Genomic DNA, 25,495 nt, shown 5'->3' on the forward strand with positions numbered 1-25,495 from the left:
GAAAGCATCTGTATTTTCCTAAATGACCTCCTCTCAGTCCTTCAGGGGAGAAGTTGCTTGTTTTAGTGAAGCTTTTAGGCAGCTGTCAAAGCTTTTATAATACACTTGGGATTTCTAACGGCGGACAGAAAGTCTGTCATGCTCCTCTGATGTGGGTGTGTGTCTTGAACTACGAGTCCCTGAGTGCAAATGTGAAATATCATCTTAACATTGGTCCGTGCAAAAACTAATCATAGTGAGCATGTATCCTGTGAAGATGACCTTTCAAATATCATGTTTTAGTTCCCCGCGCATCTCTAAGTGTTTTTCCAGTCGTTTGCGATCTTTGCTGCTCCTACAGCCTCCCAGGACTGATGGGGCATTAGCAGCCTTGCCACTCGTTGAGATAATTGACAGGCTCTCATGTTCGGATGAAGGCTTCAGAGTCTCCCACAGGTGCTCTGACAGGGATGCATTATTCTAGACAATCATCCCTGCTGACATGGGTGGGAGTAATGAGCACAAATTTGATAATAAATAGGAAACAGATTTTAAATGTGTAGTGAAGACCCCATATTACTTTATTATATTGCCTTTCAGCAATACAGGTGCTATCTCACGTGGTAAGAAAAAAAAAGGATGTCAGTTGTTGCTCTTCCTCAGTGTGTCAAACAATTTCGACCAAGTGTGATGCATGAATTTGTATGTAATGCACCACTGATGTTACTCGTTGTCTCCATTTGAGTGGGTTTGGTGAACTTTTTAACGTTTTGTTTACAGAGCTCAACAATTGAGCTAATGGGGCCACCTTGTGTTCAGAGTGATGTTGGTAGTACAACGTGACCGTGTTGTAGGTAATCTAGTCGATTAAATAAACAAGTCTTGCCTCACAATTACTTCATAATAAATCAGTTAAAGGGCAAAACATGGCTGAATCTCAACTTAAGTTTTGAGTCATCTTTCTTCATCTAAATTTGGATCCAAAAGACATTTTTGGCATCTCTGTGAATTTACCTTTTTTTCTTACATATTGTTAGCGTAATAGTCTGCTTTTCAATATAAAAAGTAAATCTTAAAATTATTACACCTTATAAAGTAAAGGTACGGCCATGCCTTCTCTGTCCATGTCTCAGTAGAGTCGGGATCATGGTGAGCAGTTGCTCCGATGCCCAAATAAGAGCAATTAAGACAGAGGAGTAACAAGTTGCTTGAAGAGAACAGAATACGGAGAATACCATATTATGATTACCGTATCTATGGGTATAACAATTTTAAAAAAAATGAATCACAAAATCAAACAGTGCTGAACATGTTCAATGTTTATTTAATCAGCTTTCGATGGCAGATGAAAATAATCAAACAAGCTGTCAGCATAGTAAATATAGACTATAAGCCTCGCAAAATCTTAACCAAGTTTTGAAACAGTGCAACTTGCAAAAGAGGAAAACATGTCTCAAATGGTTTAAGAAAAACAACAAAAAGGCAATGTATAATGTCCAATTGAATGAGTAAGAATTTACTAAATTGACAAATGGTTTTCAGGTTTCAGATACTTTTCTCACTTAGAGTTTAACATATTGTATTTGTTGCAGACAAAAGCAGTTGAAATTAATGCAATCACAAAACTCAGCAGTTGCTGGTACAACTCACCAAAAATATTTAGGACAGGTGTATGAGGCATGGCTTAATGTAGAACAAGAGAAAAACCTCTTCTACCATCATGTTGACATACTAAAATATTGTTTTACAATGCATACTTTATTCACACAGGTTTGATGAGAAAAAATAAGACAAACCCTACTTTACTATATATTGTATTCTTCTTTGACAAGTACAGATTTGCAATTTGTTTCACTATTTTCAGGGAAATGGGAAAACAATACAACGTGTGTATTATAATGCCAATGATTCAGTTATGCACAAAATGATAATAAAAACAAACTGATCCATGCTGGATGTAATCAAGTCTGACACACAAATGGTGCAAACTATGGCAGTAACAAAAGTGTTTTTGCTCCTCACAAAAAAATGTCTAATGATGCCATGATCCTGATTAAAAAAAAAAAAATCTTTCCTCCAAGTGACATTTTTTATTCTTTCTTCTGATCATTCTGATTCTGGTCAACAGAGACTAAACTGGGTTAAACAGATGCATAGTTAAATATGACAATTACAAGGACAGGCAAAGAAATAACAAAAGAAAGAAGCTTAGAGGCAGTGAGTTTAACAGTCTCTCCCTGACTGCCGCTTTTCTGGGATTGCTGGTTGACGGCTTGATTGGCCGCTCTCCTCTATTGTCAGACGGTTTGAGATGTGGTTTTGGTCAAGTATTTCAAGGCCTCCAGATGACAAGAATGAAATGAAAAGGGACCGTCGGCACTCAAGAAGTGGCATAGAAGCGATACAGGATGCCAACAGCGGTTGCAGCAATGGCTGGTATTGCCCATGTGGCCCAGGTGTTGCTGGGATTGGGGTAAAGAGCGTTATCATCTTCAAAATATTAAACTATCATCAATAAAGATAATATCAAATGAAAATAACGCAGTGATTTTTCCTTTCCAGAAATAAATTTATCCATCTTAAAGGAGCATGGAATAGAATATTTTAGTATTCTACAGTTTGGCTGAAATTGTGATGACTGACCTTGACTCTCCTGAAGTGATGTCTACATCCTGCCGCAGCAAACGGAAAATAAAAACAAAGAGGTTAGTAAATGTTTGGTTTGCCACTCTCAAGTTAAACCACAAGACTTAATGTCTTACCTTCGGCTTTTCCTTTTTTCTGTCATCCTGAAAAAATAGAATCAGTTAAATCATTGGTGGTAGACAACCTCACAATGTGTAGACATTACACTGAGCTTGGATTTGATCCAATACAACAGCTGTATCAAAAGGACTAGGAGTGAGATGTCAGTTTTCAGCTTTTTAATGACTAACTGCTCAAGAAAGACCAACCTATTTCATCAATCGTTTGCTGCATAGTAGCGTGCACTGGCATCGCCTGCTTAATTTCTAACGGAATGAAAGCAAACACTGGCTACCAGAAGTCGCCGCTTACCATGTGAAGTTCCCCGATGAAGAACTGTTGCAGCATTTCTCTTGCATCGGTGGAGTGACCCACATCTTCAAAGCTCTCTGTTGCATCTGCACCGGCTTGCTCCAGCAACACTTCCTCACCTCCCGGATGCTACATACACAAAATAAATACATAAATAAAATGAAATCACTGAATAGGCACACACTTTTAGAAGTCTCTGCTCAATAAAATGTTTCATACTGTTGTTGCCCTGTTAGGTTAATGTAGATTGGTTTTAGTAGTGACCAAAGGTGAAAAGTGACCAAAGGTGAAAGACTTCCTGTAATTCAAATTGTCAAATATATCGTGCTGCCTCTTAGTCAGCCTTATAGTCTTGGTTTTATTGTTATATGTGTATAAGTGTATTTTATATCCATGTCAAGCACTTGTGGTTGTTGTAAAGGATAATAAGCTAAACGTCAGTTAAGCCCACGGCTGCAAACTGCACTTTTACCTGCAAGGTATGACCTAAAGTAAACTTAGGTTAGGATAAACGCGTGGCTGCGCATGCGCTATTTAACTTTTGAGTGGCCAACGGGTGAAGGACGTCATGTGTGACGCAGCAATTCCTCGGCTACTTCCAGGAAGTAGCCTTAGCCGAAATTTCGAGACTCGAAGCAAAACGCCGAGTAACGACGCAGTTATTACAAAAATGCTTGCATCAACTTTCAAAACGGCGCCTTACCTCGTCGAGGAATTTCGTAACGTCATAAACTTTATCGTGGATGACGAGCCATGTGTCGTTGCTCATGTTATGGACTTGAATGTCTTCTAATGAGTAGTACTTGACATCGTCTTTTAGGCTTTTGCCATTTTCTTCACCATTAGCAGGTCTGTCCTCGTTTAAGGGATTGCCGTTCATTTCCTCACCCATATTTTTTTTGTTTTGCTGAAAGAAAAACAGAGGTAGCGACTGACCGGATCGTCAATGTTTAATTCTGTTAACCAAGGGATGACTCAGAGCAAGCAGTTCCCTTTAAAATGCGTTCTCAGCGGGAAAAAAATATAACTATCTTATAAGGATCACATAAACGTTCGCTTACAGAGAATTCTGTGAACTAAAAACACCCCAACCCGAACGCCCCGTACATCAGAAGATAATGAGTGGGACCAATAACATCCGTGCTATTCAGAACCCAGCCGCAAGTTCGGCAGCTAGCCAATCAAATTGTAGCGTATGAACCAATCAATTTCACTACACGAACACATGATTGAAAGAGTCACACTTGCGCCGGTGTTTCGCATACATGATGTGCGAGGTTGCATTGACGTTTGTACCGATTTCATCATTCTTTTTCATCAGTTGAGTGGGTTTATTGTAGTTTTGCGGTGTAATATTCAGAGCTAATGTGATTTATTTATTCATTTATTTAATTGTTGTGTCTAAAATACGTCTGTGTCTCCTGCAATATGAAATTGCTATATGCGTTGAAGGGCCCCGCTTTGCCAAACATCTGAATACGTTTGGACATTGTAATAAAAGACAATACAGATGGATAGTTTCCCCTGTAAGATCATTCTCTCAAACAAACGGTTAACATGCATTTTGATTTATGAACATCATTTTTTTTTGTTCGTCGGCAACGCCCCGCGCACCTTTTATAATCTTCAAGGGACGTCCCCCTGTATATTGCAACCTTTCACCAAGTGTTTCACATTTGCTCTCATACAACACTGCGTGGGTACGGTAATACTACAAAAGTCTACATCATAGTTTTTCAATGATTGATTATTCAAAAGTGTGTTTGTCGACTCCGTAAATAGTGGGGTAGAAATGTGCGATCATAATTTGCAGTCTAATCCACTCTGGCTAAATTTGATATTTAGGCAAGGGCACTGCGGCAATACATCCTCCAATCCCACTTTCTTTGACTACGGTCTGAACCCTACATTGACCGGTAAATTAAATGAAACAAAAATACTTTAATTTATAGAAGTTTTATTGAAACAGGGCACGAATAGACATTGCAAATTCTTATAACGATTTTCAGATTGGGCGTGTTATAGGCGATTACCACCAAACCGTTAGAGGGCAGAAGTGCACCAAAGGTGCCCGGTCTGTCGACGTTCAAGCAGAAGAAGCAGAAAGTACGGCAATGGCGGTTCACTCGTCTGTAAACATTCACGTTCGTTTGACGAATGTGCTGTCGAAATAATTGTTTCTGTAGCAGCCACGCAGATATGCGGATTTGATATAAATCCTAATTTGAAATTTATGTTAAATTTTCATGAGTTCATCTGAAAACGAATCACGTTCTGAACATTTTTGACGTTTTTGCCCGTTAAGATTGGAAGCGAACCATCGTTCACCACGCTTTGGTAAGTTTCACGTTAGATCATTGTCTGATAATGTAAAGTTCTGTACATAATTGAACCTAGATTAAACGGCACGCACGGCCTTTTGTAATAACTTATGTTTGAATGGAAACAAAATAAATATACACATATATATATTCCCCTTGCAGATAATGGATGACGATGATTCCATGCATAGATTAGAGGGGACGGATCCAAAAGTCCAAATTGGAGGGTTGATCGTCAAGAAGAAGAGCTCTGCAGCAGAACACCATGTTTTCCGGGCTCCTACACCACGCACCTCTCTGCTGGGCTTGGATCTGCTGGCGGCCCAGAAAAGGAAAGAGCGAGGGGGTAAAGAACAGAGTGAAGCCACTGGTGAGGACAGCACGAGAAAAAAATCCAAGATTTCCTCATACAAGGACTGGGAGGAAAACAAAAGTGATTCTGGTTCTGAAGATGAAGATGATGAGAAAAATGGTCAGGATAAAAAAGAGAAGTAAGTCAGTTTATTTACATTTTAATATAATGAACTAGACTTTCAAGTTGTTCATTTTTACAGTCATTTTATTGAATTGAACAGCTTGGAATAGGAAAAAAACTCACAAGGGAAACTTTGATTATCAGATGTACAACCTGTTAGTGATTGATTCAATAATCTTTTTGTTTTTCACCACGACAGCAGGAAGTACCGTACCAGTGGCTCCGAGACGCCTTCCAGTCCCGGAGGAGTCAGTGAGGAGTTCCGTCGCCGACATGAGCAGAGAGTTAAAGACAAGCGTGAACAAGGTGTCTACATATCCTCGAAGGAAGAAAGGAACAGAGACAAAGACAAACGCAGAGATCGCCAAAGTGAAAGAGGTAATTACGAAGGGATTTTTTTTAATGTAATTAATTGTCAGTTCTCAGCTGTGGTTTTAACATTCCTTTTTCTGATGAGATTCTCGAGACGGGAGTTCTAGCAGCCGCTTGGAGCGTTCACACCGCAGTGAGCGAAGTGACCGCTCACAGAAAGATGGCTGGTCGGATCGCATCAGCCGGGGTTGTAGACGGGATGAACCACACACACCACAACAGCGTCCAAGAGGTTTTTATTTCACTTATTTTTTTAAATTTTACACTAATCATATAAAAAATGATAGAGTGCCTACAATGACTGAAAGCTATATGAGCATTTATTTGTTGTAGATGTCCAACTAAAGGCCCATGTACTAACATGCTCTTTATTCTCCTAGGAAGCCAATTGAGTTCACGAATAAAACAACTACGACACACCATAGAATGAACGTTTCTTACAAGTACTAGACTCAACAGTTTTGTTATCATATGCATAATAATACCACACAATAAAGTTCTTATTCTGTTCACTTCCCTGAGCAGGCTCATTCCACAATCGAGTAATTAATAAGGTAGGCAATTAAAAAAAAACAAAAAAAAACCCCAGTAAAGTTCTCGTAACTAATTTTATAATGTCACTATTTGTACCACCTATTACCGCACAGGTTTAAACTATTTTATAGTTTTGCCTGTCTAGTAATGTGTAATTATAGAATGCCCAATTCGTCTTATTAGTAAGAAAAATGAGCATACCAAATACATAGACCTTATCCATGAATAAGATGGATTTCAAGGAAAAAAAATGGCACATGCCCGACCCCCCCCCCCCCCCCCCCCCCCCCCCAAAAAAAAAAAAAAAAAAAAAAAAGTAAAAACTGTTTGGGCTTTTCTGCATCACACTTTCAACAATAATACTGGTATTTATTTTTTTTTATTTCTTTTCAGGAGACCATCACAATATTATGAATTTAACAACTGTCATATACATTTCCACGTTTCGTTCACAAGAGCAAATTACTAATGATAAGAGTCCTTGTTATAGACTGCTTACAAAAAAAACCCCAACTACAACCAATTTTTTTTTTTTTTTTAAACACAGATGGTTCGACGCCTTCCCGCTCCAACTGGGAAGAAGACGACAGCGGTTATGCCAGTTCGCGGCATTCCCAGTGGGAATCTCCCTCCCCTGCAATAGAATCAGAGCGGAGTCGGCACACTGGCCGGGAAAGTGAGAGAAGGGACAGGTGAACATTTGATATTAAAATATAAAATGCCTTAAAAGTAGCAGCACGATGGATGACTGTTTTGCGCGTCCCCCTCCCATTGCAGATGTTGTGGATTCACTTCCCCCTCCGCCCCCCCTGTTAGGATTTTGCATGTTTTCCCCGTGCCTGTGTGGGGTTTTCTCAGATGTTCAGTTGTTTCCCACATTCCAATAGCAAGTGTTTTAGGTTAATTTATAACTCTAAAATTGTCCGTAGTTGTGATTGTGAGTGTGATTGTCTTTTCATCGCTGTGTACCCGGTCTACTGCAAAAAGACGATTGGGATAGGTTCTGTCCAACAAGGTCTCCATCCTCATTAGGACAAGTATTGTAGTCCAGATGCTGGATGGATGGATAAATGCCTTAAAAACATCAGTTTAAGCATGGTTGAGGATTATTATCACATGTTTAAATCTTCTGCAATATCCTCTCTGCTCTGACTTCAGATCAGTGAGAGGCCGTTATGCTGATAACACACCTCTCCCCACCCCATCCTACAAGTACAACGAGTGGGCCAATGACAGAAAGCATTTAGGTTCAACACCTCGTTTATCCCAAGGAAAAGGTACTAACACCCACAATAGAGTTAAAATGCAATAAATGTGTCTTCCAAAACATTTTTAATGAGGGATTACTCTGATTTTTGTAGGTAAAAAGGAAGGAGGGACTGGAATTTCTTTTGATAACGAGGATGAGAAAGAGCAGTGGGAAGAAGATCAAAAGGTCGATTTATTGATGTTTTCTTTACTAGGGATGCACTGATACCACTCTTTTTTTTTTTGTTAGATATACAGAAAATGACTACCAGTATCAAACATGTTATCTGATAATGCTGTCTTTGTCTTGCAATTGTGGTGAAAATGCACTTTATTATAATCATATACTTTTCAAAAATCAAACCTTTTCCTGAACCTGGCAAATTCAAAACTTGGAGGAACAATTTGTCTATTTTGGCATTTTAATATTTATCTGCATGTTTTTGTCAGTCTTGTCTTACATTTTTTTCTAACCTCAAAACACGAGACATTTTAGGTCTGAAATAAAAGGGACAGGACAACTGAAATAATACATCATCACATTATTATCAGATTGTTGCTTGTAAGTGTTTGAAGTTGGAAGTGTTGTCTTTTGTGTTTACCTTAAAGGCACAATGTGTAAGATTTCGACCAGTTTTCATTAAGAAGGAATAAGTTAATTTGTTATAAATGTTAAAAACTTGCAAATAAATGTGTTTTTAACGACAAACATTATGTTATAAATATAATCGTAGGTCTAGTTATCATTCAATCTCATTACATGGGGGATGGCACTCCTCCGGAAGCTGCCATGTCTATTGTGGCTACGGCCAACGGTAAATGCAGCATCTTCGGCTGTCTGTAATTAAAAACAGTCTAAATCTTACACATTGTCCCTTTAAAGTAGTTCTACATTGCTGCTATGCCACATATTGGGAAAGTATTGTCCGGTTCGTGAGGTGCTAATGGTGTCGTAGTATCAGAGCTTTTTCTTGAGTATGAGTATGGTTGTATAGTTTCAGTGCATCCCTAATAGAAATATTTGTATATGTATGTATACATGTGTTACTCATTCTTTAATTATAATTCTTTCATCGCTTGCAGCAAGCCGACAGGGACTGGTACATGATGGATGAAGGGTATGATGAATTCCACAACCCTTTCACTTCCACATCTGAAGAATATGTCAAGAAGAGAGAGCAGATCCTTCAGAAGCAGACTCAGAAACGAATATCTGCTCAAAAACGTCAAATCAATGAGGTAACCTAACCCTGGTGTACCGGGTATGTGAGCTTTAATTTTTCTGTCTCGCTAACAGGCATTGTTTCTCTTTTAACAGGACAATGAACGATGGGAGACGAACCGTATGTTGACAAGTGGTGTGGTGCAGAGGTTGGAGGTCGACGAGGACTTTGAGGAGGATAACGCTACAAAGGTTCATTTACTGGTTCACAATTTGGTCCCTCCTTTCCTCGATGGAAGAATAGTGTTCACCAAACAGGTAAGGCAAGATTGGCTTACCTTAACAACAAGGAAACGAGCAAGAGTACTTTCTAAACTTTGACTGACTTCTGTGTTTGTCTTTGTGGGCGTTTTTGCCTTGTCATGGCAGCCAGAACCAATCATCCCTGTGAAAGACGCCACTTCTGATATGGCCATCATTTCCCGCAAGGGAAGTCAGCTTGTTCGTAAACACCGCGAGCAGAAAGAGCGCAAAAAGGTATTTTGTTAACTAGGGATGTATACTGTTGTAATCTACTCCCGCCGTCATTTGCCGATGGTCGCGTCGGGAGCCAATCACGTGTCTTGTAGGAGTGGCTGTCTCACTCATGAAACTCACAAACGCTGTTAGGAAGACATGAAGGAAGAGCAGGAAAGAGCAGCGCGACACTGGAGCGTTTTAAATCTCTTACCTAGATTTAAATTTCAAGTGTAAACTGATTGTTATCATGTTTGGTCAGCTAAAAGCCAAAGGGATGGCAAGAGAAGGGATGACAGTGCAGTCAATGTTAAGGTTTAATTCTGTGTGTGTGTGTGGGGGCGGTGTTGATGCTACTTCTCGGTTTTTCACTAATCGTGTGGGTGTTCTGGTCACCATTAACCGTGAAAAACGAGGGATTCATATGTATATAATTTTTTAAAACTATATGAAACAAGAGCTGTATGAATAAATCTGACTTGACTTAAAAAAATCTTTGCTCTCTGACCAGCATAACATAATACTTAAATATATTTTCAGGCACAGCACAAGCACTGGGAACTAGCTGGCACAAAGCTGGGAGACATCATGGGCATCCAGAAGAAAGAAGACGATGCCTGTGCAAACCAAGAGGTTGGCGAGGATGGCAAAGTAGACTACAGGTCGGTGTTTTTGGAGTTTCACAATGCAGCAACCATGTCTTGCTCTCACAGCTGTGCTGTTTCTTTGTCCAAACGTTTGTATTAACTTCAGTGTTGTCTCTTTCACGCTTGACTTTACAGAGCTGAGCAGAAGTTTGCAGATCACATGAAAGAAAAGAGTGAGGCCAGCAGTGAGTTTGCCAAGAAGAAAAGCATTCTGGAGCAGAGACAGTACCTCCCTATTTTTGCTGTGAGGCAGCAGCTTCTTAACATCATCAGGTAGAAACAGCCTTTCAACAGGAGAACATGATTTTTATTGATTTTTTTAGAACAAGGTTCAGGACGAGAACTTGTTCTAATTTTTTCTATTTCTTTTGTACGTATAAAATGTACAGAACTATGATGTTTATCAATGATCTTCTGGCTTTGTGTTTTTATGAAATTGTATTTATATGTTTAAAAAAAATAAATTCAAAGACAAATCACTGACAGATAAAATTCTTTTGCTGCAGTCATTTATTCAATTGTCTCTTCCCCTTCTAGAGACAACAGCATTGTGATTGTTGTTGGTGAAACAGGCAGTGGGAAAACCACTCAGCTGACGCAGTACCTCCATGAGGATGGCTACACCAGCTACGGCATGGTGGGCTGTACTCAGCCCCGTAGAGTGGCTGCCATGAGTGTGGCCAAGCGGGTCAGCGAGGAGATAGGCACCAATTTAGGAGAAGAGGTAAGCGCTAACTAGCTGAAATTTATCGCAGTTTCTCTATCAAAGCTATCTCCCCTACTTTACTTGACAAAATCACATTTTCCACAGAGAAATCTACCCAGGTGTCTCTACCCTACTTGCTTTTTCTGTTGTGGTTCCGAAACAGTGTCAGATATGTGGCACAGAAAACTAGATTGGGGAAACTGTCACCATTAACGAAGGATAGGGGAAAAAAGAATCCTACGGTAGATGCAGTATAGTATGCCACAACAGTCACAATCCAAGCACCAAGTAAAGTTATCCTTCCGCGCGCTCCATTTTTGTTGTTGTTTTTTCTTTTGTCACTGTATGCAGCGTGCTGGCTATAGTCACCGGTAACATAATGTCACTGGCGATGTAAGGAGGGGCTCCCGGGGATTTGTGGTGGATACAACGTCCTTTGTTGTCGGGCAGAGTCGTGCAGTGTACTGTAGAAACAGTCGGTGAAGAGGAGGCTTTAGTGATCTATACACGCGTTTGCCTTTGCTGTTTGGGGAAAAATAAAACACCACATCATTGTAATTTCACACAATGTTATTGTATTTATTTGGGAGAAGAGGTGAGGGCTAGCTAGCTGAAGTTTATGTGATTTTGTTTTTTGTTTTTTTACACCCCTTTGCCTTTGAGGTTTGGATACTTCTAGAACTGTTGATTTTGCCCCCATATTGATGAATATATAGGTGCTTCAGATAAGTTTTTTTTTTTTTATATGAAATGAATAATGACGCATCAGTTCCAATCAATTGAAGCAGGGAAAATTAGATCAGGTTGCACTTTTTTCGTAATGTAAGTTTGTTTCTGCAATAAACATTTTAGAAATCCCTTCAAAAGCAAAAGGAAAACTTCCGCCTAGTGGAAGAATTTATTTTTATTTGACTGATTTGTGTGTGTGTGTGTGTGTGTGCGCACATATGTGTGTGCTATATTTAACCTGTATATGTATGTAAATAACAGTTATCATCACAATCACAAATTTGCCAACTGGATTAACTCCCAGGTAGTGGGTGCAATTCCGTGTTTTATAGAATATATAATTAATAGAAATGAGGTATGTATTCTGCAGGTGGGCTATGCAATTCGTTTTGAAGACTGCACATGCGAGAAAACGATGATCAAGTACATGACTGACGGCATCCTGTTGAGAGAGTCCTTGAGGGAATCTGATCTGGACCACTACAGCGCCGTCATCATGGATGAAGCGCATGAACGTTCTTTGAACACTGATGTGCTATTTGGTCTTCTCCGTGAGGTTTGATCACTTTTACAATGCCTGTTTCGTTTTAAGCACGAGAAGTCATGAACATTGTGATTCATCTTTTGATTTTATATGTCCTTCCTACCAGGTTGTTTCTCGGCGCACAGATTTAAAACTAATTGTAACGTCAGCAACAATGGACTCCGACAAATTTGCAGCGTTTTTTGGAAATGTCCCAATATTCCACATCCCAGGAAGAACATTTCCAGTGGATATATTGTTTAGCAAGGTGCATAAATTTCAGCTTTTTGGCTTTATTCTATAAGCGTCATTGATTGACACGTTTTTTTTTTTTTTTTTATATATAGACTCCTCAGGAGGACTACGTGGAGGCAGCAGTGAAACAGGCCCTGCAGATCCACCTCAGTGGGTTGATTGGCGACATCCTCATTTTCATGCCGGGGCAGGAGGATATTGAGGTGAGTGTCGATGCAACTGTATAAACGTGCAGCACAAAAAGATTGAAGAATTTGAAACACCTTATTTTTTTCGGCCATTAATTTTCAACTTTTTTTTCATGATTTAAGCCTTGCAGTTTACAGTCTAGTGTGGCTTATTTGCATTTTTTTTTTTTTTTGCTAGCCACCAGGAGACAATCCACCAGTAAAGTAATGCTATCTGTTCAAAGTGTCAATTTATACAGCAACTATGACATAAAACTAAAAAGATGTAAATCAATGGCTGTGCTCAAAAAAATTAAAGTACAGTGGGCCCCCGGGTTACGAACTTAATCCGTTCAGCGGCTACGCTCGTATCTCGAATTGCTCGTATAGCGGGCAATCCAAACCCATGTTAATTCGTGAGTGCGTGCAACGCGCGCAGAAGCCTTAGGTAAAATCATCACGCTGTATACATAAATTAATATTAAGTGACATAATCTACTGTACAGTTGCATTAAATAACAAATACAAAGGATAAATGACTTTTACCTTTGGAAAGACGTGACTTGTGCTGAGATAAGCAGAGATGAGCAGAGATGAATGCTCTAAGTCAATACGGTAAATCAGATATGCTATTGGTCTTACAGTGTCAAAGTAACTTTTTCAGTCAGGGTTTTCTCTACTTCCTTCCATCCCAACCAGCTGTGCCATCAAGCTAGATAAAGGCGTTCGGCCAATAGCATATCGGCACTTCTGTGATTGACGTGTGACACCGGCCAATAGCATCTCCGTGAGTGAGACCGGGTGACCTTAATCGACCAATAGCATATTGGCGTCTCCTTGACTGACTGATAATTATTTGCACTTTTTTTTTAAACGGTTGGAATGTATTGACATCCTATTGATTAAAACACATTTAAATCTGTGACGATTTTTTGTCCTGCAATCGGCACACTTAATTTCATGTCAACTGTTTTTCCCGACGTGAATTGAGCACGGTGGAAGCGGAGAGGTGGTTGTGTGTGTTGCATTTACTAGGCAGCACACTTAAGGCTTGTTCGAGCGTCAGTTCACCTTTGGTTACAACTCACAGAATTGCAACAATGACGCTGTCCCAATGCATATCGGGAGATCGCCGACTAACCTGACATGCAATCTTGTCAAGCAACCATTATATGGCGCTGTAACATCACCCGTAATAGGGTGCAGAGATTAACCTCTTGAGTTAATACGGCAACGCATATAGGCTATTGGTCTTACAGTGTTACAGTAACTCTTTCAGTCATGGTGCAAATCACGGAGATACTAAAACATCATCCTCTTATTTCTTCCTTTACCGCTGCTAGTAATTTTAGAAGCTATGTCTAACAGATAAAGTTTGCAAAGTCTTCAAAACATTCCGTTTTTCACTCATTTTGTCTACTTCCTTCCATCCTGTCCCATCAAGCTAGATAAAGGCGTTCGGCCAATAGCATATCGGCATTTCTGTGATTGACGTGTGACGCCGGCCAATAGCATCTCCGTGAGTGAGACCGGGTGACCTTAATCGACCAATAGCATATTGGCGTCTCCTTGACTGACTGATAATTATTCGCACTTTTTTTTAAACGGTTGGAATGTATTGACAATTAATTAAAAAAAAAACACACATTTAAACCAATGACAATTCTTTGTCCTGCAATCGGCACATTTAATTTCATGTCAGCTGTTTTTCCCTTTAGCTGTACAAACACTACACTTAAATGGTAATATATTTAGACACCGTGAGTGAGACAGTCAGTGTGAGATTGTAAGACCAATAGCGTTCACGTTACCGCCATAAGTATCTATTAATGATTGTAGATGACGCAACTGCTGAATATATTGACGCAGTTAGGCGAGAACATTTCTACATACTCAATGGCTGGTTTGTCGGAATGCTCGCAAGACGAGAGGTTTGCTCGTAAGCGGAGGACAAAATTCTCCCTGATCCACGCTCGTAAGGCGGAATGTTCGCAAATCAGGATGCTCGTAAGCAGGGGGCTGACTGTACTTAAAGAGGCAATGACCATGGCCATGTTTTTTTTTCCCCGTGTGATAAATGAATCCATATAATTTCTGTTTCATTTTTTTAATTGAAATAGTGAAATTAATGTATTCTTCTATGATATTCTAACATATACATAATTCAATGCCAGGTAGTACTTTGACTGTATTTTATATTGACACAGTTGCTGAGTACAATGCAATTAACATTGTTAGATTAATATGTAAATCTGTCTTCAAAAAGTACACTTTGCAAATACAGATTTTTACCCTACACTTGTATTGGATCCGCTGTACCCAATGTAATAGCCGCTGATTGGTAGTTGCCTTATTTAATATTGTACATCCTTGTCCTCGTAGGTAACATCAGATCAGATTGTGGAGCGACTGGAGGATTTGGACAACGCTCCCGCACTTGCTGTGCTGCCCATTTACTCCCAGTTGCCCTCTGACCTTCAGGCCAAAATTTTCCAGAAGGTTTCTTTTTATTTTTTACTTCATCTTGCATGTTTTTGGTTGTTTCATGACTTTTCTGTGGATTTCTTTTGGATTGGTATAATGGAGACCAGTGATTGAAAATTGTCACCACCATTTTTTTTTTCTTCACTCTCGCAGGCCCCAGACGGTGTTCGCAAATGTATTGTTGCTACAAACATAGCAGAGACTTCCCTCACTGTGGACGGTATCATGTTTGTTGTGGACGCCGGATACTGCAAACTTAAGGTTTAAACACCTTGTAGTTAAAATATTCCTCCAATGTGTTTTATCATGTTAACAGTTGTTTTATGCATCATCAACAGGTGTTCAATCCTCGCATTGGAATGGATGCGCTTCAAGTATATCCCATCAGCCAGGCAAATGCCAACCAGCGTGCTGGAAGAGCAGGTCGTACAGGACCCGGGCAGTGTTACAGGTGTTTTATTTATTGTCCTCACCGAAGCGTTGTGATTAGGAATGATTAATTGAGTGCATTTTGCCATGTCTCTGCACTCAGGCTTTACACTCAGAGTGCCTATAAGAATGAGATGCTGACCACCACCATACCAGAGATTCAGAGGACCAACTTGGCCAATGTGGTTCTGCTTTTGAAATCGCTGGGTGTTCAAGATTTACTCCTCTTCCACTTCATGGACCCGCCACCCGAAGACAACATGCTCAACTCCATGTACCAGCTTTGGATCCTGGGAGCACTTGATAACACTGGTATGTGAAATGGCTTGTGATACTTGTGTCATTTCAAAAATATGCCATTCGCTTTCGATGTTCCTTACGTCTGAGTCTCACAGTTTCATTATAGTAACGTTACTGTCATTTGATACTAAGACGAAAAATAATTTGTTAAATAGAAGAATTGTTCCAATTACCACGGCACAGATATTGTCAGGTGTGCTGTGGGAAATTATCCAATCTGTGTGCTTGTGCCGTCTAGCGCCTGGCAGCGTACTCATGTAGTACTCTTCCATACCGTGCACAGCAAGATCGCTCCACTCCCCTCCCCTCGTGCGATTAAAAAAAAAAGTGGACAAAAACTACAACAGAAAGCCCCGTCCATACGTTTGTGATGTGGTTTTTAGAGCAGAGAGCACCCCCTTCCCCCCATCCCGACCGCAGTCTAAATTTAAGGCGTTGACTGTGCCGCGGTGATCAAAAGGTTGGGGACCACTGGTATAGACATTGGTCAATTGGTCAGATTAGGAATAGAATTGGTGGATAGATGTGTTCATAATTGAAAAAAGGTAAAGGAGATTTAGTGGCATCTAGTGGTGATTTTCTAGATTGTCTCTAATTTATATTCCTCTTTATATTTAACCGTATTCTCTAGTTTTGAAATTGTGTCCCGATATACATTTTTCTAATCCTAACCCTGATTGGGCCTCACATACTGGGCTCAGATTTTTGAGAAGTGGATTTTTTTAGGCTGATGCCAATCCTGATATTTGGCAAATGAAATTCCACTGACCAGTTAATCTTTTGATTATTTAAAAGAAAAAATAACGAATTGAGTACTGTAGCCAATGATCAACATCTTTGACTATTTTCTGATGTGAGAATTATTAAAAACAAAAGTCATAATTATCTCTGGACTGTCTTTTAACTAGACGATTATTAGAATAACAATTATTTGCGGCTCTTAAGATTTTTTTTCTTATCACAACAATAAAATTATTATTTACAGACAGAACAGTTGACTTTTAGAATACTTTATCTTTGGATCTTCAGCTGATTCAATTTCTTTTTATTATTTATTTGTTTTTGGAAGAAGAGGTGGAGGGTTGTTTGGATGTATTTTGTTTTATGTTCTTACGTCCTAATTTATTAAATAAAACCATTGGCCAAAATTTGGTCTCGGCTGGTTTATCAGCTAGCCCATCAATTGGTGGGATAGGCCTTACTCAAATACTTTCTATCAACCTTAATTTTGAGGTCAAAATGAAGTACTGCAACAGTACAACACAACGTTTTTTTTTTTCCAGTTCCTCGACTTGGCGCTTCTTGATTCATGTCCCCTCATAATTAAACACAACATTTGCAGACAGGCTAGGTGCAGGTTTGGCCAATGAAGTATTTGGCTGGTACCCAATCCAATGTTTTATTCAACTGTTTGGGCCTTCCTTTCATCTCATTCTCAGCAATACTCCTAAGGATTTAGCCATAAGGCGAGGTTTTTGATCTTGCTCCCTACGCTTTAGCATGCAGAACTGTCAGTAGTTCACCCACCACCTGTACACAGATAGATACATAAGTATCTTTATGCCGGGTTCTCCTCATGCGAGTAGGCTTTTGATGTTAAAGCAACTTATGCTGTAACTCATCATGTACAGTACATGCTCACGTCATTTACTGAAGTATTCATTATACTTGATTTAATCACTGCTTTTAGGTTCTTTGACACCAACTGGTAGAATGATGGTGGAGTTTCCTCTTGACCCAGCATTGTCAAAGATGCTAATTGTGTCCTGCGACATGGGCTGCAGCGCAGATATCCTCATCATCGTTTCTATGCTGTCTGTGCCAGCCATCTTTTACCGACCCAAGGTTTGACCTAATCATTATTTTGTAGACAAGTCAGTCTTTTTCCTTACGTGTTTTATTTGGTATTTTTGATCGCAAACTTTTATAGTACGGCATTTTTAATTTATGTATTTTTTATGAAGAGCACATGAGGCTTCATGCATCAAGAATAAATTGTGGCAATAATTTCATGGCATTGCCTCAAGCTACTTGATGAATTGATCTGAAGTTGTTGACGCATTTTAGATATTGTAATGTCTTTCAGTTTACCCAACAAAATACATGCAATTTCTTATTTAACTCGTTCACTCCCGTTGGGACAATGCATCCCGCAGTTTTTTGAAAAATCACAGTGGGTATAGGAATCATAGCAATAACATGAAATGGCATCCCAGCAGTTCATTACACACCTATTTACTGATGCTAGTGGCTTTTAGCAACTTTTACATAAACAACAGGCTGGGCCGACCTTCAACAAGGTAGGATGTGTTGTACAATTTCTCGTGAATTAACAATCTAGTACTGCGGAAATATCTTGATAAATATGTGCTCAATGTGTGTTACTATAGATTACTATAGTTACTATAGATTACACCGATCACTATGTATTTCATTTGGTGGTAATTTTCACTTCTCTGGCATGTTTTTGTACAAGTATCGTGGTCTATGGGATATACAGTCTGAGTGGTATTTCTTGGTTTGGAGAATGAATCTCAGTGGTATATATAGGTACATATTTATACGTGCAATTGTTCGTGTTTGGCAACAAAGTAATTTCCATTTCAATGACACTTTTTTGTACAATTATCAAATTCTATGGGATTGACAGTTCCAATGGTATGTTAATCTATATTGATAATATGCTACTATATGTAGACCATATCTTTGGAAGGGGGAATTTTTAACAAATTTCCAAGTCTTGTAGAATTGTAGAATGTAGGTATTTTTTTGAAAGGAAAAAAAAGAATCTGTAGTGAAAGGTTTAATTACATTGAGTCGTTGGTAATATTTTTGTTGTAATCTATAGTTACACTGTTTTGAATGATGGACCAGATAAGATTTTTTTTAAACTCTAATAAAACTTAAACAAAAATAAGAGATGACTTATTAATGTTTGTATATCCTCAGGGTCGTGAGGAGGAAAGCGACCAGGTCAGGGAGAAGTTCTCAGTGCCAGAGAGTGACCACCTGACATACCTTAATGTCTACACCCAGTGGAAAAACAACAACTACTCCAGCATCTGGTGCAACGATCACTTCATTCACACCAAGGCTATGCGCAAGGTTCGACTCCCGCTCACTATGATGACAAGGGGTGCACAATGACCTCACATTCTAACATGTTTTCCAATTTGAGAGATTTTTGGCAGAGTATCATAGTAACAGTTGTGCTCATTCATCATGGTAACCAGACAAGTATATGTTAAGTTTCATCATGGTAAGGTTTTAATACAGTTTTGTTGTTTGGTCTATTCCCTTAAAAAGAGCCGATACAGTAGCCTCTATCTAACTTTAAGGCTAGTTTAGCATGCCTGTTGTTTTTAAAATACTGTAGGGCTGACAGAACGGGGGCGGCATGGCTTGCTGGTCGAGTCGTCGTCTCCCAGCTGAGAGGCTGTGGGTTTGATCCCCTGACCATCAAGACCATGTCTAAGTGTCCTTGAGCAAGACACTGAACCTCCAGTTGCTCATGATGCTGCGTCATCAGTACGTAAATGACTGGGTAGAAAAGCGCTATAAGTGAAAGTCCATTTACCATTTACACTGAACCCCCCAGTTGCTTCGTCATCAGTAGGTGAATGACTAGTTAGCGTAAAGCGCTTTGAGTACCCAAGGTGAAAGTCCATTTACCAAGTCCATAACAAAGATGTCACGTTTGCTAAAGTGAAAGTATAATGTCTTGTGGCAGGTGCGGGAGGTGCGCTCCCAGTTAAAAGACATCATGGTGCAGCAGAGGATGAACTTAATGTCCTGTGGTTCAGACTGGGACATCATAAGAAAGTGCATCTGTGCTGCTTACTTCCACCAGGCTGCCAAACTCAAGGTATTTCTCTTGCTTTATGTAGGTAATCCTGTACATAGGTATCGTGGCTTTAAAGCGTATTGCGATATACTCTGATGGAGCAAACGTTTAATGTGCTATATTGGGCAATGTTTGTCAAAATTAAAAAAAAAAAAAAAAAAAGTATATTCAGTGAGCCCTCGTTTTTTGCGGTTAATGGGGACCGGAACACCGCGCCTGCATATGTACTGCAGTACATATATTTATTCAAATCTTAAATTATTAAACCTAATACAATAAATGTACTGGTATGCCTTCTCTTTCCGTGTCTTGGCTAGATGTAGTCAGGATCACGGTAAGCGGTTGCTCGGATCTCTAACTAAGAGCAAGTAACAAAGAGCTTACCAAACATGATTAAAAAGTAAAGTTTACACTTTCAATCCCAATTTAAAACCTAAGAGAAGAAAAACTGGAAAAACTTAGTGGCTTGACTTAAAGACAACGAAAACCAAGAACAAATGGATAGTTATAATTTATTAATTTAATGCTTTGTTACAGCAAAACATTACAAAAAGAAAACATTTCAAAATTGATACACAATATATTGGAAACTGAACGCCGTATTGCTATATACATTTTGAGTCATTTCATATTACTATATATTGATTTAGCAGTGTAATTGCCCAGTCCTTGTGTCACATGTAGTCGTGGCACATTTACAGCCATAGTGATGAACATCTAAGGAAATGCTTTTAAGCTTTGAGGTAGCTGAAAACTTTGCACATTTATAGTTTATGGCATGTATTTGCTCTCAGGGCATTGGCGAATACGTGAACGTGAGAACGGGCATGCCGTGTCACCTTCACCCGACCAGTTCGCTGTTTGGGATGGGTTACACTCCTGACTACATCATCTACCATGAGCTTGTCATGACTACCAAGGTGAGACCTCTGAAGATTGACCGGCATTGATGAAAAGTTTTTGTTGTTTGTGAATGTGCGTGTGTGTTTGTGTCCCGAAGTGTGTATGTGTGTGCATTTTCAACTCCCTGTTTTGTCTTGTAGGAGTACATGCAGTGTGTAACAGCTGTGGATGGCGAGTGGCTGGCAGAACTGGGGCCCATGTTTTACAGCATCAAACATGCCGGTCGAAGCAGACAGGTACGGTTTTACAGCTACTTTCGTACTGGCTTTGATCGTCAATAGGTAGTTTGTCCCAGACTCTTTCATTTGCATCTATCACCTGTGTAATTTATTAGGCAGGGTAAGGCAACTTTATAGATACAACTGATCTGGCAGCGCATGAGTTTAATATTAATCTTAATCTGTTTGTGACACTTTTGTTTTCTGTCTTTATGGGATTAGTTTGGGGAAAACCCCTTTGGTTGCCAAATTCAGGAGCCACATTGTCATTGTTTTTGCCCTTGGTGAGCCGGTTATAACGGCGAAACCATTCATACTCTTTGTATTAGTGCTCGGATTTTAACGTTTATGTTTGTGAATTAATTTGGAGTTCAGATTCAAATTCACTTAGTCACTTAGATGCACTCAAGTGCATACATGTAAAAAAAACCTTTTTTCTCAGAAGCTCCAATAAAATACAGGATATGTAAGATAAAAAAAAAAAAAAACTTTCTTTAAAACATTCTCTAAAATCCTAAGAAACGCTACTCATGAAGGAACATTCAGGGAAAATTGTGTTATTGCACATCTCATAGCACTATTGTTCAACAGTTTGATGACTTGCAAAAAGAAACTCTTCCTCAGTCTGCTAGTGTAGGCTGGGAGGTTCTTGTAGCCCTATACTCTCATGGACCCTCAGTGGGGAGAACAGCCTTTTATGGGGTATATGATCTTCAGAGACTTGTTGAGGCAACGCTGGGTGTAGAGCTCTTCCAGGCTGGGCAACTCACAACCAGTGATATTTTTGTGGTGCAAACCACCCTACTCAGTCTCTTCCGATTTTTTTTTTTTTTTTTTTCCCCTGAGCAGTGTACCTGGTGCTACTCTGATGGTGTTTTTCCTCAGGCCAAACCTTTTCAGGCGCCTGAGGCCATAAAGCCATTGTTGGGCCTTTTTTATCACTGCTGTGGTGTTTGTATACATTTTTTTGTATTTTGTGAACATGCTGAAGTTTTGCGTTGTTGATTACAGACCATTTGGCTTTCTGTCCTATATGAATATTTGTTCCTGGTTAGCACATTTAATTCGCGGATATACAAAAGTGCATTAGAACGAGCATAGTCACCTGTGAGGGAAAGATGAAAAATTAGGACATGACTGAATGCTGTACCTGTTATTGTTAACCTATGGAGTAAGAAAACGGGAGAAATACGAATCAAACTTCAATGTGTTTGGGACCCATGACAAGAAAAGCCTCTTTTAATGCCTACACAATCAGCAGATCCGTGAGAGGTCAAACTTTATTTGTTAGCAGCAGCGTGAAACGTTACACTCTCATTCATTTGCATGAAGGGTTTTTTCTTTGAGGTGGGGTAGCTTTGCAAAATATAACTGAGAAGCACTGCCCAACAGGAACACTTTCTTTGAGTATCAGCTACTGATTCTGTAGTAATCACTTTGGCATAACGATTCGTTATCGTCCTAGTGTCAACTTGAGTTTTAACGTTCCTCCATCATCTTTACACTTGAATGGAGTTCTGGAGCTGGGCATGTTCCTAATTTATTGTTCAAACTTTTCCTAAAGAATCAAAAGCTGCAAAGGGGGATCAAAACCAACATTTCTTTAAATTATTTTTGATGAATTCTTCTCCCTTTTGTTCTTCTTTTGACATCGGTCACCTCCAGGAAAACCGTCGGCGAGCTAAAGAGGAAATCAACAACATGGAAGAGGAGATGGCACTGGCCGAAGAGCAGCTACGAAGCCGTCGCGAGGAGAATGAGAGGAAGAACACCGGCAGCGTGAAGTAAGTGGCTGACGCTTCCTCTTCCACAATGATTTTGTCTTTATATTACATGGGGAGTGCCGCTCAGATGGGGGCAGTCATGTTTCTTTTAGTTACGGAACGTTAGTGATCTTTCACCAATGTCATTCTAATCGTCAAATTGTCAAATGGACGTTTTGTGTCTTGAGTGCAGATGAGTCCATTTCTGGCTTGTATACCATTTGCAAATAAAAACTGAAAAAAAGGAGGAAATAGAAGGTTTGTGTACCACTCGTAATTAAAAGATGTTTCCGAAGTATGGTCTCTCTGTGACGCGGTTGTGCGCCTGCGGCATTCACATAAAACCAGGAAACAGCAACTCTGACTTCTACACAATGTGGCTTAAGGGAACAGGCACCACGTCATTGATTTTGTGATGCCCCCCCAATTAAATTTCCAATGATATGCATTTTAGTACCAAATTTTTTTCTACTACTGATAGCTTTTCTTTGAAGGAATTGTATCAAATTCTCATTGATTAAAGAGGATTGATGACACTCTCAGATTGAGGTTTCAGCCACATCTTCTTTCACTCATATCGCTCCATGGTGGCATCATGCCCTCATGTATTTTTCCTTTGCCAGTCTTGCTGTCATTCTCAAACCTCTTAATCCACATTTTGCTTGTTGTTCAAGGTGCTTATATATATATAATATATATATATATATATATATATATAATGTTTTTTTTTCTTTGCTATAGGTCATTGAGAATATGTACGCCGGGAAGAAGAGAAGAGGCCCCAATGACACCCCGACGCACTCCTTCCCGATTTGGGTTATGAAACGCCTCCTGGGGCGGCATTCGGACTTCATCACAGACGTGAGCACACGTCAGCCACGTCAAAGCACCTGCAGTTTATGTACAGACCACCAGGGAGAGAAATAAAAGGTTCCCTAACTTTTTTTTTTCTTTGTGTGAGATCCATCAGCATAAAATCCATGAGCTACACTTATGGGTTTAATGTATATTGAATACATTATACATAATAATTGTCTTAAAAAAAGAAAATAGCATGCCCATGTAAGTATTAGGGAATTGAAACGTCTCCATTTGGCAGATGATCTGATCTAGTTTTCATTTTGGCTGTCTTTGAGTCCTTGTATTGAACACATAGTGTGTTTTTGTCATAAAGAGCTTCTCCACAAACTTAGTCCTATTTCACTTGACATGATCGTGGTCGCACTTGTATTGTTAGCTTTGCCTACTTTTTTTTTTCAGACCTTGATTCTGCACTGCAAAATAGCTTTGCGACACCTTCACATCAGATTAAAGATCAAGAGTATTTTTACATCCAAAGTACTTTTCCGCATGTTTCTGTATTTGGTGATGTGGGGCGTACAAATTCTCCTACTTCCAGTGTTCCATATGAACTAGCTTTTTGTAACCACACATCTGAGGGAAGTCCTACATGGATATTAACAGTTGAAATCATTTATGTGTAGAACAATAAATGTATGTATTTTTTTTTAATTCAAGATGGTTTCAGTATTCTTTCTTGCTGTGTCCGCAATACAAGCGCCTGGAAATAAATTAATGGACTTTTTTTTGACATGTATAGACGGAGCCATTCACACTCACATTGACACCTACAGACACAAAGTCTTAAGATGCGTAGCTTTGGAATTTGGGAGGAATCACATGCGAGTGCAAGGAGAACATGCAAACCCAGCATTCCGACTAAGGGCCTTTAAGGAGCAAGTTCAGTGTGGCACCAGCTTTTCTTGGTGTTCACAGGATGGGCAAAGGGGCAAAGATACTCCAGTGCAACCTTGTCCATATGTAAAAATAGTTACTTTCATGGATGATTTCCATATGGTCTATTGCACTCTTATTTGATGCGTTACCAGACATCACAGCAAAACGCTCAATTGGTGTTAGATTTGAGCCATGGTCAAGAACCAGTGTCAAGCTGAGAGTTGGAGATCATGGCCTGAAGAAGCCAATAGCCTGCTCCATGGACAGGACGCACAGGATGAAAATCACACCTTCCTGACTGATCCTCCTTTGTAGCACCCCTGAATAGACCTTTACCAAGAAACTTGAAATGAGATCCCTCGAATGGTGGAACAAACCAGCTGGTCAGCCTTAAAAAGGAGACCCATCACCCCTGGTACATAAGGTACAAGGTTTTTGTTTTTTTTTGCTGTTAAGACTCCTCAAGAGTACTATGTGGAGGCAGCCATTAAAAAGGCCCTGCAAATCCAGCTCAATGGGTCGGTTGGTGACATTCTCATTTTCATGCTGGGTCAGGAGAATATTGAGGTGAGGTTGCATGCCACTGTATACACGTGCAGCACAAGACATTTGATTCGAATTAGAAATATTTATTCTTGTCACACAGAGTAGAGAATGTCATGATCCCTTTGTCATCATTTTGAAGATGATATTTTACAGCGGATGAAATTCCAAAATGATCCATCTCTAAAACATGATGTTAACAAACAACTACAAATGAAATCAAAACAAAGTTGTTTTTTTCCCTCTGTGAAATGATCTGGTATCATTCTAGTTTCAATTTTTAATTGAAACAGTCCAATTGGTGTAAAAATGCTCATTTGGATTGGACTAGATTGAAGCATTCTTAATTGAGAAAAGGTAAAGGATTCTTAGCGACATCTCGTGGTGATTTTTCAGATTGGCTCTAATAAATCCGTTGGTCTTCATATTTACACTCATCATGCCTCACATTTTGGGTAAGAAGCACAGCTCAGCTCGCCTGAAGTGGATTTAAAATTTTAAATTTTTAGGTTGATGAATAAAACTCCCATGACCGGGTAATTGGTCATTTCATTGAAAGGGAAGTAATGGTTAATGTACTTTA

At 39.5% G+C, this 25,495-nt stretch overlaps 2 protein-coding genes across 2 annotated transcripts; one reads left to right on the forward strand and one right to left on the reverse strand.

The window, feature by feature from the left end:
- Positions 1 to 1,280: 1,280 nt before the first annotated feature.
- On the reverse strand, positions 1,281 to 4,167 carry cyb5b (cytochrome b5 type B). Its single transcript, XM_088414105.1, has 5 exons — positions 3,740 to 4,167; positions 3,037 to 3,165; positions 2,742 to 2,768; positions 2,623 to 2,651; positions 1,281 to 2,441 (listed from the first exon to the last, which is right to left on the reverse strand). The coding sequence occupies exons 1-5, from the start codon at positions 3,926 to 3,928 to the stop codon at positions 2,360 to 2,362; spliced, it is 456 nt and encodes a 151-aa protein (XP_088270231.1). The 5' UTR covers positions 3,929 to 4,167; the 3' UTR covers positions 1,281 to 2,359.
- A 551-nt stretch (positions 4,168 to 4,718) lies between these two features.
- Positions 4,719 to 23,665, forward strand: dhx38 (DEAH (Asp-Glu-Ala-His) box polypeptide 38). The gene is made up of 27 exons (XM_088413273.1): positions 4,719 to 5,373; positions 5,520 to 5,848; positions 6,032 to 6,210; positions 6,290 to 6,436; positions 7,286 to 7,430; positions 7,897 to 8,015; positions 8,100 to 8,173; positions 9,070 to 9,225; positions 9,305 to 9,466; positions 9,578 to 9,685; positions 10,205 to 10,326; positions 10,447 to 10,584; positions 10,849 to 11,035; positions 12,117 to 12,302; positions 12,397 to 12,537; positions 12,617 to 12,727; positions 15,074 to 15,190; positions 15,329 to 15,436; positions 15,514 to 15,626; positions 15,708 to 15,916; positions 17,595 to 17,749; positions 18,854 to 19,009; positions 19,635 to 19,769; positions 20,543 to 20,668; positions 20,792 to 20,887; positions 22,535 to 22,653; positions 23,374 to 23,665. The coding sequence occupies exons 2-27, from the start codon at positions 5,523 to 5,525 to the stop codon at positions 23,453 to 23,455; spliced, it is 3,717 nt and encodes a 1,238-aa protein (XP_088269399.1). The 5' UTR covers positions 4,719 to 5,373; positions 5,520 to 5,522; the 3' UTR covers positions 23,456 to 23,665.
- The last annotated feature ends 1,830 nt before the right edge of the window (positions 23,666 to 25,495 follow it).

The sequence above is a fragment of the Hippichthys cyanospilos genome, chromosome 4 (genome assembly GCF_059441005.1).
Source record: "Hippichthys cyanospilos isolate Australia breed blue-spotted pipefish chromosome 4, RoL_Hcya_1.0, whole genome shotgun sequence".
Classification (NCBI taxonomy): domain Eukaryota; kingdom Metazoa; phylum Chordata; class Actinopteri; order Syngnathiformes; family Syngnathidae; genus Hippichthys; species Hippichthys cyanospilos.

Excerpts from the sequence above, each read along its gene's own strand:
- dhx38 (XM_088413273.1), top strand. The coding sequence starts at position 5,523 with ATGGATGACGATGATTCCATGCATAGATTAGAGGGGACGGATCCAAAA. Across the intron at positions 19,770-20,542 it reads ACCAGGCTGCCAAACTCAAG|GGCATTGGCGAATACGTGAA; the intron begins GTATTTCTCTTG and ends ATTTGCTCTCAG. Across the intron at positions 22,654-23,373 it reads AAGAACACCGGCAGCGTGAA|GTCATTGAGAATATGTACGC; the intron begins GTAAGTGGCTGA and ends TCTTTGCTATAG.
- cyb5b (XM_088414105.1), bottom strand. The coding sequence starts at position 3,928 with ATGGGTGAGGAAATGAACGGCAATCCCTTAAACGAGGACAGACCTGCT. Across the intron at positions 2,769-3,036 it reads TCATCGGGGAACTTCACATG|GATGACAGAAAAAAGGAAAA; the intron begins GTAAGCGGCGAC and ends CTATTTTTTCAG. Across the intron at positions 2,442-2,622 it reads ATCACTTCAGGAGAGTCAAG|CAACACCTGGGCCACATGGG; the intron begins GTCAGTCATCAC and ends CCCCAATCCCAG.